Source organism: Athene cunicularia (genome assembly GCF_003259725.1).
Source record: "Athene cunicularia isolate RWA chromosome 14 unlocalized genomic scaffold, athCun1 chr14_part2, whole genome shotgun sequence".
NCBI lineage: Eukaryota > Metazoa > Chordata > Aves > Strigiformes > Strigidae > Athene > Athene cunicularia.
This window is the reverse complement of record NW_020799119.1, coordinates 376,549-390,029: the sequence shown is the minus strand read 5'-3', so window position 1 is coordinate 390,029 and position 13,481 is coordinate 376,549. Positions and strand designations below refer to the sequence as shown.

At 55.3% G+C, this 13,481-nt stretch overlaps 1 protein-coding gene across 1 annotated transcript in view; it reads right to left on the bottom strand.

Annotated features, from left to right (window-relative positions):
- Positions 1-13,481, bottom strand: part of PRKCB (protein kinase C beta) — a 116,574-nt gene that overhangs the window by 18,092 nt on the left and 85,001 nt on the right. Inside the window, exons 9-12 of the mRNA XM_026859391.1 lie at positions 9,116-9,289; positions 5,057-5,148; positions 4,070-4,132; positions 2,077-2,215 (exon numbers count right to left, since the gene is read on the bottom strand). Of these exons, the coding sequence (XP_026715192.1) occupies positions 2,077-2,215; positions 4,070-4,132; positions 5,057-5,148; positions 9,116-9,289 (468 nt within the window). The remainder of the gene's footprint in view (positions 1-2,076; positions 2,216-4,069; positions 4,133-5,056; positions 5,149-9,115; positions 9,290-13,481) is intronic.

Sequence of the window (13,481 nt, the reverse complement as noted above, 5' to 3'; positions counted from 1 at the left end):
ATTTCAGCGGTTGGGGTTTGACAGGCCTTGGGCTTTGCCATCTGTTACTTAATGCAAAACAATTACGCAATTTATTCATCCTAATTACCGAATTCTATTCCGCCAAGATTCCTGCACTTAAGCGGGGATGCAAATCGTATGCTAATGGAAGGGGAACGCCCAGAGCCAGGCGGCCCCCCAGGCCGCCACCCCCCCCCTCCAGGCTCTTGGGACAAGGCCCCGCAGCGCCCAGCGGGATCTGGCCTGGGGGTGCCACCAGGGGCGGGCGAGGGGCTGCCACCCACCTGAGAGGGAACGAGTCCATGCCCTGCACGCGGCGAGACAACAGGACCGACAGCAGCCCCCTGCCCACCCGGCCTGGCCCCACCGGACGCCGAGTTCCAAGCCAGAAGAAATCCCTCACCCAGCAGCTTCCAATCCCTCCCACTTGTCGTTCCGATGATTTCCTGCGCTCTGGGAAATTCAGGTGTGAACCGTTCACACCACGAAGGCCTTTAAAAGGAACTAGTCCTTAGGAGATTGCGCGCGGAGCTCCCGTAAGCCGCAGTCGCCAAGCGCACGCGAGGGAAGGTCAAAGCCCAGCAGCCGCAGAACACGGAATTACACACGCGGGGTCACTCGCGCTCGGTCCCCGTCACCTCGGCACGCAGAGCTGTACCTCAGAATAGACAAAGCCCTAAAAATGGGTCAAGATCACAGCAGATCACAGGACATTTCTCCCCTGAAGACACGTTGGCTCGGGAACGCCGCAGGTCCCTGGCGCGAGGCAGCGCGGAGCAGCAGAAGGGCCCCAGAGCGGAGCCACACGCAGGGACCTCGGCTCTGCCACCCAGGCAGAGACCACCCCGGCACCGTGCCCCCCCTCTTCTACTTACAAAGTAGGGGACGTGCACATTCCCTTTTTCCGAGACCCACTGGTAGCAGGCTTTAATACCATTCCTGGGCACTGTAGCAATCTGCATCCTAATTTCCCATTTTCTCTCTTTTTTTTTTTTTTTTTTTTTCCCCCAAAAAGAAAAATAGGGCAAGCAGAAGAAAGTAAGAATTTAAGTGATGATGCTCAGCCAAATACCAAGAGAACTGGTCATCTGTCCTGCTCTCCAAGCGAATTAATCACAGGCAGCAGCTGAGGCACGTACCAACAGGACACCATATTCATCTTGGTACGATGAGGATGCGTAATAACGAGTAATTAAAAACCTCTCTGGCAGCAACAAAACACAACATAGTTTAGCATAAAAGTGCATCTATGTCCTAGCAAAGAGAATCTCTTTCTCTAAAATATTTAAATGAATAAATATTAATCTCATCATTGAAAATTCAGCAGAGTGAGGAGATTTTAGAGGGATATTTTTACGTTAAGGGAACAGGCATTTGGGAATAATTACCTACCTGAATTTCACACGTCTGACATTAAATTGCACCCATATAGCACTTTAGGTAAGTGTCATATGTGACTCCATCTCGTAAGTAATAAGCAAATGCAAAGCAATTTTGCAGCGATCTCGAGCTGTAGAGAGGGAGCCTCTCCTCATCAGACACACAGCCCTTCGCTGCAAGTAGCAAACTGGAAAGATCTAAAGATTTCCACTTCACATGGAAATATTATTCACTGATAATTCCGTTTTTCCCACCGGTCCTGTTGCGCTGGAAGTGGCTGTCGCATGCGGCGAGAGGCTCATCCTCCTCCCCCAGAGCGAGGAGCAGCCCTTGGCGGGTTTGAGCGGGCCAAGGACCGGACAGGGGCGGTGACACCAGTGGCACAGACACGGGAGAAACACCCAGAGAGGGAAAACACGCTGCAGGGAGAGCAGCGTGGAGGAGCCGCCGTGCTCTGAGGCAGAAGCAGGGCGCGCCGCCGGAGAGGCAGATCCGCCATCGCTGCCGCCTTAAAGGTAGCCCTGGGGGGACAGAGCGCGCCGAGGGGGTGGATGAACTTTCCAGGCTGGCAGTGAATTCACTAACGTGCCCGGTGCAGTCAGAAAGCTCCCAAAGCAAGGTCACCCCAGGGAAAAGAGCATCAGGCCGGCTGCCGAAACACGGACAGAGCACGTCCCGCCCTTCCGCGGCCCCTACCTCGGGCGCGATGTAGTCCGGAGTGCCGCAGAAGGTCTTGGTGGTCACCCCGTCCCAGATGTTCTCCTTGCACATGCCGAAGTCCGCGATCTTTATGTGCCCCTCGCTGTCCAGCATCACGTTGTCCAGCTTCAGGTCTCTACAAAGCGAAAGCAAAACAGTGACACGGGAGGCCCCGCGTGACGCCACCCAGCGAAGACACGCGGATCCCGACTCCGGCTCTCTCCCGCGAGTGAGCTCTGGCTTCGTCTCACACCCAGGCTCTTTGTAGGATAACATTTGGGGAAACGAGTAAAAATAAGTCAGAGATCTGTCAGGATGAAGTGTTTATTTTACTTTTAACCCACAGGAACACCATGCTGGGCAAATTGCTTTTAAGTGTACGACAGAAAACACTCTCATCTAGCAGGGAGACAGATTTCATAGATTTTTTTTTTTTTTTTTTTTTTTTTGGCGCCTATGAAAATCAAAGTGTATTTAAAGCTCACCAGCAATGAGGAAGGACCTACTCAGCAGAAGTCCCTGCATCACCTATGCTACGCTCCCCCATGAAAATACAAATCTGTGTTCCTCTGATCCCCATCCACAGGGTATCTGTTCGTTATGCCCAACCCTGCAGGAGCTTTGCTCTTTAGCACAAACTGTGGAGGCGGTTCCAGCTGCAGAGCTCCCCATCCGGCTCCCAGCCCTGACCAGCCTCCCCAGAGGACACCCAGAACACACTGAAGGGCAGTTTTGCAGCAAAACCTCAGTATTCCAGGCGCAATTTCTACATCCCCAGCCACGTAATTACCGTCCAGTTCCCTGCTCTGTGCCGTGCCTGGCTTATGTTCTGTACAGTAAAGCAGGACCCAAAGGTTTCCATTTTGATGTTGGAGCATGTCTGCAGGATTTCCCTCGCCCAAGGGCGACATCAGGTGACAAGGCAGGTGACAGAGCGGGCCAGGCTCAGTTGGCTGGGTCCCTGCAGCCCTGTCTGGCTGCACACCCCATCTGCACATCGGGGTGACCCCTCTTCGTAGGGACCCCTGGCTGAACTGCCCCGCGGGGACCTGCTGGGCAGAACCGCGGGGCCGCACGGCGCACGAGGCTTGACTTCGCTAGGCAGGAGCCCAAGAAAAGGAACAGTATTAATTCACAACTTCTTGCTGGTTTTTGAGACTGTTTTTCCCAATTATTGTGTCAGCGCTTAGAAGTCTGACAGGCCAAAGGCAGACGGACACGAGCCTGGATTTGAATTCGGAGGAAGGAAGGAAGACGAGGCACTGGGGACTGGCAGACCTAGAATCTCTCTGTAGCAGCTTGATGGCAAAAAGCATCCCTCCCGTCAGCTCTGTTCCACTTCTTTCATCTTCGGAGCAGTCTTCAGCATCTCATAACTTCAGTAGCACAGCTGGCATTGCTTTTTGCAAAGCAGTTAATGGTATCTGACACTCATTAGGATGCTCTGCTCTACGCGGGGGGCTCTGGGAAGGCTCCCGAGCGCGGAGCGGCGGCGGCACACGAGCCCCAGCAGCCTCAGAGCCCGGCCCGGGCCTTGGCAGCGACCCAGCTAACCCGGGCTGCTCTAATCACACCGCGAACGGGACAGAAGTGCTCGTGCCTGAACCAGAAGTGACAGACTGGCGCTGCAGATCTCAGAACAAGCCATTCGTAAGCACTTACTCTAGTGCTATCGGTCAGAGAATAGTGCCCTGCAGCAAAGTACAGGGCTCACCACTGGTCCCTGCTGCCAGGGAGCATTTGTCTCACAGGAAGAGAAACACGTGAAACAGAGGCAAGAGAGGAACCAAAGCTGCCTCCCTACGAAACGGGGACACAGACAAGAACCTTCTCAAAACCCAGCTCCGTTTCAGGCCAAGCCTGACCCGCGGCACTAGCAGGGAGCCGAGCCCCATGGCCAGAGCCCCGCCGAGCTCCGCAGTGGTCCCACCGCTCCGGCTGTGGCTGGAGCTCTCTGGGGAAGAGAGGAAGGAGGAACTCGCTCACCTACCGATAAATGATGCCTTTGCTCTGCAGGAAGAAGAGGCCAATGGCTATTTCTGCTGCGTAGAACCTGAAATGAAAGATTTAAAAGGCAGACTGATAATTAAAGGATACTGAATCAAAATGAAAACCTTTCAAATCCCATCGCGCTAAATGAAACACGTCAGGCATACATGACCAAAGGATAAAGACTGCCACGACATAAAACCATGAGACAAGTATCACAGAATGACACGGCCCACCCTCCGCTCCTATCGGGCAGGGACGCAATCAGGTTGCTGTGGGCTAGCGGGGGGCTGTCACTTCTCGTTACACAAATTCTCATTAAGCGAGGGCTGGGATCTATGGCTGTTCATTACCGTGTGCTGGCAAGGCAGCTGCAACGTTATCTGTTATCTCGGGGAGGCTGTGGAGATAACACACACCACCACTGCTTTCTTTAAAGAATATTCTGGGTCTCGGAGGACTCTCCAGAGTGCAATACACTGGTTCAATCCCACCCGGGCTCTGCTCACTGTTTGTGGTTTTTATTTAAGCATACAAAGGCTTTCATCAACACATTCTGCTCTGTCCAGATCACAGGGAGCCAAAAGCCACCCGTGAGCACTCGGGTTGGCAGCGGAGCTGAAGACCCGACGTCCCTCTGATATCCTGGGGAGGGCCCCGGGGCAGAACAGGGCTGTGCTGGGTGCGGGGCTCACCGGCTGCTGCCCGTGTCTCCCAGGGAGGCTCCAAACCTCCCGCCTGGAGCTTTTATGAAGGTCAGCTGTTTACCTGCCAACAAGTGCAACGTATCCCGAAGATGAGCTGGAGGCACCAGCATCCTTGGCACCAGGCAAAGAATCGTCCTGCACCTTCTGATTCCTGCCGCCCTTCCTCTGCCCTCCCTTTCTGCCCAGCACTTGCACCACAGACGCCCGTGGCTTGGACTATTTATGGCAAAGGTACATCAAATACCTACCCTGAAGGTGCCAAACTGGGCTACTGAACTTACACAGCGTGTGGCTCCTTAAACCTCCCAACCTGCTGGATCTGGTACATTAAGTCCCCACCATTCACGTACTCCATCACAAAATACAAGCGATCCTAAAGGAAAAAAGCAAGCAGTTAGCAGCAGAATTATTAGAGCGGGGAATCTGCAGGGGTCAGAAATAAAGACCAAGGCAACTGACAGCTCCAGGCTGTATTTTTCATGGCAGCACAATTCTCATCACTGCCCTCCCCAAGGGGTGCAGGCGGAGCTCGTGTTCATCCAGGGTCCCTAAGACAGATGGACTCATTCCTCTGCAACGCTCTGGGCTCCAGCTCTGCACTCTGCAGACAGATCCCACGGAGAAGGCAAGCAGAGGGATCCCTAAAGCAGAGGGTTCTCACTTCCCATTAATAGATTTGCTGTCGTTCCTCACGGAAGCCGTTCTGCAGGGTGTCTGACCAGACAGCTCCGTGCTGGAATTTCCCCGGGCACTGTGTGGATTCATGCAGGAGGGATGTGAGCAGCTCCTGCAGGGACCAGCCTCTGTGCACGGGCAGGGACCGGTATGATGTGGCTGAGCACCGGGAAGGATGAGCACCAGCAGCCCCCCCCATCAAGCTGAGGAGGCTGCATCCCCTCTCTTCACTCCTCCCAGCCTGGGCTGAGGCTGCACTTAACATTCACACATGGTTAATTAATTAATTAATTGTTAAGAGCAGAACAAGCAGGTCCATCGGTGACTTTGAATCAATTAAAACACTCGCAGGTAGGTGCAATCACAGCCACCTATCAGCACAGACTTTGCCTCTAATGTGTAAGATGCACTTTGCTTCCATTAATTAAGACTCTCCAGATTGAAGCGCCCCTCCCTCTTCCTCAGTGTGGTAGCCTCGTAGGTGTGGGCCTAAGAAATTCCCAGGTGTTTTTCTCAAGCCGTGGGCAGGGGCAGGCTCGTGCCCTGCCCTGGAGCCGCCGTGGCCGCAGCGGGCGGCCGGGGGTTGTACACACAGCACCTGCGTCGCTGCGAGCGCGGGTCCCACGGGGTGTAAGCCCAGTCCCCTGAACGCTGCTAGGGATTTGAGCACGTGCGGGCCATCATCAGTCCCAAGGAGGGCAACGAGGCAGGAAGCAAGGCCTGAGTATTCCCACAGAGCTCGGAACCATGGATTAATAAAAGAAAAGCAGCTGGATCTTATCATGCCACCTCTCGAGCTCCAGCACGAGCCCTGCAAGTCTGGGGAGACCCAAGATCTGGGCAAGCAGGAGCTTCACACCAGCAGCACCTCTACCCCGAGGAATCCGTGCCCTTGAAATGCCACTTTCCTCTGATGTTTCACTTTTTTTTTTTTTTTTTTTTGTTAGTGGGAAATGGCTGTGAAGAAAATCGTGCAAGACTGCCAAAACCCACCAACCTAAACCACTGCAGGACGTTTCTCGGGGAGGGAGAAGCAACAGCTCCGGAGCGCAAGGGAGCGGGACACCGACTGCCAGCCAGCAGACATCTGTGCTCCGACCTCTGCGTGTGTCCCCTACAGCGGAGAACAGCAAAGCGCTGCGTAACATCAGGCCCGAGTCACCCTCCTTACAACAAGTGACTTTCTACAGCCTTCAAACACCAGCTCTGGGGCCTGGACACACAAAGGTGTCCCTGGGCTGGCCCCAGCGCTGGAGCGCGAAGGAACGACACGAAGGCTGGAGAGCCTCAGCCTGGCAGAATTACATAATAATTCATAATATTTCCCATTCTTCATTTCCTCCTGAAATAAACCTTGCCCTGCTTTTAAGACACTAAGGACAAGGAGCCCGGAAGATATGCAAATGTGAGCATTACCATAATAAGGGCTACGCAGTTACTTGGGTAATGGGCTCCTCCTGCAGAGCCCACCCTGACACCCCCCTCAAAGGGAATCAAATACCCTTCTAGGGGGCAACCAGGCTACGGAAAACGTGTGGCACTGATGGGATAGAAAAGAGATTTCAGCTCATCAGATGCCTGGGAATTTCGGAGCATCCCCCTCTGTCAATGACTGCCTCTGCCAAGGCGTTGAGCCAGTTCAGCAGCGAGGGGCAGGCAAAGTCACCTTCAGCAGCCACCGTCACGCTACTCACCCTGCGACAGCAACTGGAAAGCAAAGCAATATCGTGCTCGCTTGCAGCTGCTTCCTAAATATATCGATCAACTTCAAGGAGGAAGAATATTAAAAGGATGGTCTCTTGAAACAGCCAGCTGAGCTCTAAAAGCAGGATCTGAGCTTTCCTCATTTGGGGGGAGAAGAGAATGCTGGTGCTTCAGAGAACAAACCCATGATGAATAAAGCAGCCAGATGGCTGGCCAGCCTACGGGCTGGGAGCGAGGGGTGGAGAGGGAAAGCTGCCCTGGCTCTTGCCTATGGCAGAAAAGGACGAGCTCTGCCCAAGGCTGGAGCATCCCAACTCCCCGAGCCACGGTGAGTTACAGATATGTAAATACCCCCGCAGAGCTGTACATGGAGCTGGTAAAACACACACACGTCCCTTCCCTGGGCAGCCCACAACTGCCGGGGCTCCTTCCACTGCCCCCCTTCTCCCCCTCCTCCCCCTCACGAACCACCCGACGGGTCCTGCCCGACTTCCCCCCGCGCCCGAGAGCCGAAGCCAGGCCAGCAGCTGCGCTCCCCGTCCCCCCGTTATTTATCACTTCTCGGTGTCAGTGCTGCTGCCGAGCCCCAGAGGAAGGGAGGGCGTCAGCAAAGGCCTGGCTCAGCTGGGGACGCCCAGCTCACCCTCCTCCCAGAGGCCCAGGCGCTGGTCAGGATGTTTTTAGGGCAGAGCACCCCAAAATCCCACAGCCAGCCCAGCTCGGGGCTTCTCGTCCTTCAGACACGCAGGAGCTGTCTCATTGCTCATCTTCACTTACTCTTTAAAATGCAGATTTTGGGCTTTTCTCTCTCCCACCAGACGCTGAACAGCCCCGGCTGGGAAGTGTGCTCTGGACTGTGCTCCCAGAAATCAAAGTGCTTTGTGCCAGCATTTGATAATACACCCTGCTATACATTTTGATTACATTACAAATACGATTACTATTAAGCTACTATAGGTCTGCCAGGAATAATCCTGCGCTGACTCACTTCAGATGCCAGAGAGATGCTGTGTGAAATAGCTTCTCCTGCCACATTTTGATTACTGCGCTGCAAAGCTGGTCTGCAGGCTTTAAATACACTAAATGTGTTTGGTAAATGAAATTTTTGGGATAATATTAAAATGTAATCCTCCTGGATGGCATTGTCATCGTTCTAAAGGACTCTGCTGATTCCCTCTCCTGGCTCCCACTGCCACGTACCTGGAGGTTTTCATTCACAGGCTGCTTGATGGCTGGGCAGAGATTGCTTTAAAGGTTCCCTGTCCCCTTCCTGACCCCCCCCTCCCCGCTTCCGACTCGTACAAACTCAATCACATGCCCATTTCAAACTGAATTTCTGCCGTTTGTACTGGGCTTCATCCTCTACTCAGGCTTTTGACCATAACAGCGAATCCTGAGAAGAAAGCGCAGCACTTTGCTATTGAATCATAACGGACATCACAGGCTGGGGGGGCCACCCGAGGGGCTGGGAAATCACATCTAACGGCATCCAACAGCTCCCCGATGAAAAAATCTCAGGGGTGCAGATGCTGTGTGTTGCTGCCTCCAGTTTAACACACACACGTTTTGCTCACGGCACCGAGTTGGACGCGTTGTGAGGTTGCCAAGGCCAGAAAAATCACGGCCACTTTTGCAAGTGTAGTGAGGTATATCCAGAAAAGAAACACAGAGGTATGTTTTAGAGAAGCTAAAACACGTGGCCAGGGCAGAAGTCCCTACAGCTCCATCCACACAGCTCCCAGGCACCCTGCAGCCACCCAGAAAGGCACTGCTCCTGGGTAACTGGTGGCACTGGGTCTCTCCAGAAGAGGGTTTCTGCCCACAAACTCACCGCTGAAGCCAAGTGACTAAAATGGGGTTTGTAAAGGGTCAGGCTCCCCCAGCTCAAGGTTCAGGCGCCAGCGGGGTCCCTGCTCCACGCGGCCCTTTGCCCGGGGACCGGCCGTGGCGCCGGCGCTCACCATCGTCTGAAAGCAGGAGTGGAGCTGGGTCAGGAACGGCGGCTTCCCGGAGAGAGCCAGGACGCGCTTTTCAACCATCGTGCACTCCACGTCGTCGTCCTGGATGACAACGTCCTTCTTCAAGATCTTAACGGCGTAGAGCTCGTCCGTGCCCTTCCTCTCCGCCAGCATCACCTGCACGAGGGAGAGGACACACACGGGATAAAGGAAAACGTAGATCTGCGATGTTTCTAGCTCGCCACAGCCAACAGTTAAAAATAACAGCTTGCCTATTATCCCGTGGCTCCCATTGTAACTCTGAAAAGGGATTCAGGTGCCAAATGATGCAGGAAGCTACCAGCGGTATGTCCAAAAGTATTCGGGCCCTTAGTCTGACCAGTCACACATCTCCCCCCTCACCACCCAATCGCCTCGAGGAACCCAGACCGAGGGGTTTGCTGATGCCTGAGCCACAGGTCACCCTTCACCACCTCTCCTCACTGAGCCGGGCCCTGGTTTGGCACCCTCCGGGCACAAGCAGCATCGGGGAGGGCATCAAGAGTTTGAAGAGAGAGTCCATCAAATTACAAAGTGGTAAAAGTGGAAACGAGTCGGTATAGAGCCAACAGTAAGAACACCGAGATATTCTCTGTCCCTCAACACACAGAGTGATCAAACCCCACTCCGTGCCCATCCATCACCAGTCAGAGCCCCTCTCGTGCGGAAGAATCCGTTCAACCTCCCATTTTAAACCAGTTTTACCGATTTTCAGGTTTATTTATTATAATAAATGGGATGCGCTGGTTCTGCTGGTGCAAATTTCCCTCATTAATCCCATCAGCACCAGTGAGGTTCCCCAGACCGATCCACCATGCTCCATCAGCGTAAGCTGCTCCTTGGGCTGCGGCAAAATAAACAGACTCTGAAACCACATTTTCCTTCCCATTTTCCCTCCTCGCACTCTCTCATCACGTTAGATCTGAGCGCTCAGTGGAAATGAATTGCTTTCCACTTGAAAGAGTCTGCAGAAATCCTCCAGTCGCATCAGGAACAGGAGTTCGGGTGTTTTGAAAATAAATTATGAGAAGTCAACATCAATAGGGTGGAACTGAAATGCATTTCAGACTGGAGTAGATTGGCAGAGGAAACGCAAGCGGGTCTCAAAGGCGACTCTCGAGACACTGAGGACAGAAGAATTAACCCTCTCGTCAGCCCCGGGCAGACGACACGGCGCTGGGAGCCCCCCCAGAGCCCTGAGCCGGGGGCAGAGCCTGTCCCGGGGCAGAGCAGCCTTCTGGGGTTTGGGGGACGGCAGGCCAGCCCTGGGGTGACAAGGCAGGGGACACAGTTCGAGGACTCAGGTCTTCGGTGCCCACCCGCTTGTGGTGACAGTAGCGGTGCTCGGGGAGGGCCCCTCCTGCGAGCGCCCGCTCGGGCTGGTTTGGGCCCCGGCTGTGGCGCGGCGGCCGCTGGCTGTCCTTGACACGCTGCTTGTCAGGATTAGCCAGGAAAGGCACCGGGGCTCCTCGGCGCCAAGTGCTTTGGAGAAGCCACTGACATTTACATTTTCATCAGCCGGGCTGGGATTGCAGCAGCCACACGCCACGCTCCTCCGCTGGCAGGGCTAAAAACCAGACCGACAGTGTGTCAGCGACTTCAGTAGCTGATTTATTTACTCGCTGATATTTGAAGAAGGTTGAGAACCTGGAGCCCGGAGCAGCTCAGCTGCTGTGGTGCAGCCCAGCAAGGCACAGGCACTGGAACCAGATTTGTGCTTCATCCTTTCCTGCTACCAGCCCCTGGGGGTGCCCTGCAACAGCCCCTCGCACCGAGCCCAGGAGCTCGGCAACCCTGAGCGCCCGCGGGCAGGGACGGAGCGATGCCCTGCCTGCACCCTGCCTGCACCTGCGGGCAGACCCAGCGGCTTCACACCGAGCCCGCACCTCCGCCCTGGCTTGGGATCAGCGCAAAAGGAACCATTTTCAGTTCATCACCTCCATTTATCTTCACCGTTTTTAAAGGAGTTGAGATTTACAAGTCACCCTCTACAGGTGCTAAAAAGTAGGGCTGATTTTTAAGTGATAAAAGCAGACGGGCTTTGGCCCCAAAGCTGGTGCAAAAAGAGAAACGACCCCTCCAAGAACACAGTTTGTGGGAAGATGAAACCTGTTACCTGGGAGTAAGTGCATTATAGGCACTTATCGATTACCTACAGACCTGTCCGTAAGCCCTTCAGAGAAAACACCACTCAACCAGGGAATCTCTGAGCCTGGCATCTGCTACGGACCCCGAAGGGACTGTGCTGGGGCAGGGGGTGGCAGCAGGAGCCCCCCTTGGAAGCAGAGAGTGCGGTAGAACCAGCTGCTGGGGAACGGGGATCGGCTGCGGGAAATATCTCTGCAGGGGAGCTGAACGCAGCGCTCGGAGCCTGTCCTGCGCTGGGGGAACCCCAGGAAGCGCCGTGGGTGCCACCAAGACGCTGGCGCACGATTCCCACCCGACCCGGGGCGCAGCCACTGCCGCCCCCCCAGCACACTCGTACCATGTTAAATGCCAAAAAACTGCTCTAGGGCATATACAGACACGCTGGCGCTTCCCAACGCCACGGCAATCCCGGGCCCCAGCTGAGCCAGCCAGCCCCGTGTTACCGAAATGGAAAAGGCAAAAGGACTTTGCAGCTGCCTGCAGATCAGCTGCGCGACACCCGCAGCGAAGAGGCCAAGTGGGAGCGTCTGGGGGATGCTGCAAACCACACGTTGCTGTATTTCTCCCTCGCATCTGGGCTGGCAGAGCGAGCGGCTCCAGGAGCGCACGTGAGGCCAACGCTGCTCAGGGTGCGGCAACCCCGGGGGGTTCGCGTGTGCCGAAGGGACTGCACGCGCCGGCCCAGGGCCAGGCGAGGAAATACCTTCTGCACCCTGAGCGGCGGGCACGGTGTCTGCGCTGCCCCGAGCAGGCCTGGCCCGTTCTCCGAGCAGAAGACGGGGCCGTTCGCAGCCTGGGGGGGTTACGTGTCCGGCTCCGGCGCCGTCCTGCTCCAAGCCCGCCTGTGGCAGCTCCGCAGTGTGGTGCCAGCGCGGTGCCAGCGCGGTGCCAGCGCAGCAGCTCGCAGCCAGGAGCCGTCCCCCGGGGTGCTCAGGCCTCAGGAGGGGGGCAGCCCCCGAGGAGCGGGCTTAGCTACTGCGGATCCTCATAAAGAAGAAGAGCGGGACCCATTGCACTGTAAAAATAAAAAGAGTCAAAGCCACGAAGGCAGCAGCGCGGTTTGCAAACGCCCCAAACGGGCTGCGCACAGGATGCACCCCGGGGAAGGAGGGACCGTGCACCCAAACCTCACGCCGTGCCCAGAGCTCAGCTCTGCGAGGCAGGGACCGAGCCCCTGCCCGAGCGCGGCAGCTGCCAGCCCTGCTGCCACGATTCACACCGAGAGAAGAGGAAAGCGTCTCACAGCTTCAGGACGATCACAGGACATGGAAATTGTCTCCCATTGCGCCGTAATCCCTAACTGCAGAGGCAAAAGAATCAGCCCTGCTCAGAAAAACACCATAAAACCCCCAGAAGAGATTGACAGCTTGATAGCATAACAGATTGATTAGCTGCAAAAATATGAGCAAGCCACGTAATTTAACTTTCCTCTATTTATATTACCGCAAAGCAAACCCAGGGTGGGCTGCGCCAAGTGCTGCCGCCTTCGGCCAGGGACACCTCCCGTCCCCTCACCTGCCCAGGGGGCTGTCACCGCCCCCCCTGTCACCAGCCACGGCTCCCAGGGGCTCCGATGCACCCACAGCCGGGGGGGCAGCGGCGGGGGCAGCCCAAGAAGACCCAAACCCACCAAGGAGCACCGAGGGTCGCCGGGGGCTGAACACGCCGAGCCAGGGCCACGCACGCCCGAGCTCCTGTTCCTGAGCTCTTTTCCAAACCAGAGCAATTTTCCATCCCCCTAAACCTCGATGCCTGGCTCTGTGGGGACCTCCATCTGCCAGCTCACTCGCTGGAAAGTAGCCTGCATTCTTTTTTTAATTTTTTTTTTTTTTTGGTGCAGAAAAAGCTGATGTTTAACTTGATTTATTCCTGTAATATAGAGTATTTGTTTGGGAACGCGCCAGCATAATAACTGGAGATATTCTGATGCTGAATGTAGAGAAAGCAAGTTGATTAAACTCCACCGAGGCCAACACGTAAGTACCCCCGACCCTGGACAGCTGTAGCGGTGGAGAGAGAAAATTATTGAGCAGTAAATTGGAGGTCCTGATGCCAAAAGGTGAACAAGCTGATGCATGAGACTCACCAGAACGATTTGGTGACACTCGAAGGGCTCCCGCGGGCTGTGTGACCCCCGGGGGAGGGATGCTGGGCCCTGGAGAAGGGCACCACTGCCCGGGGC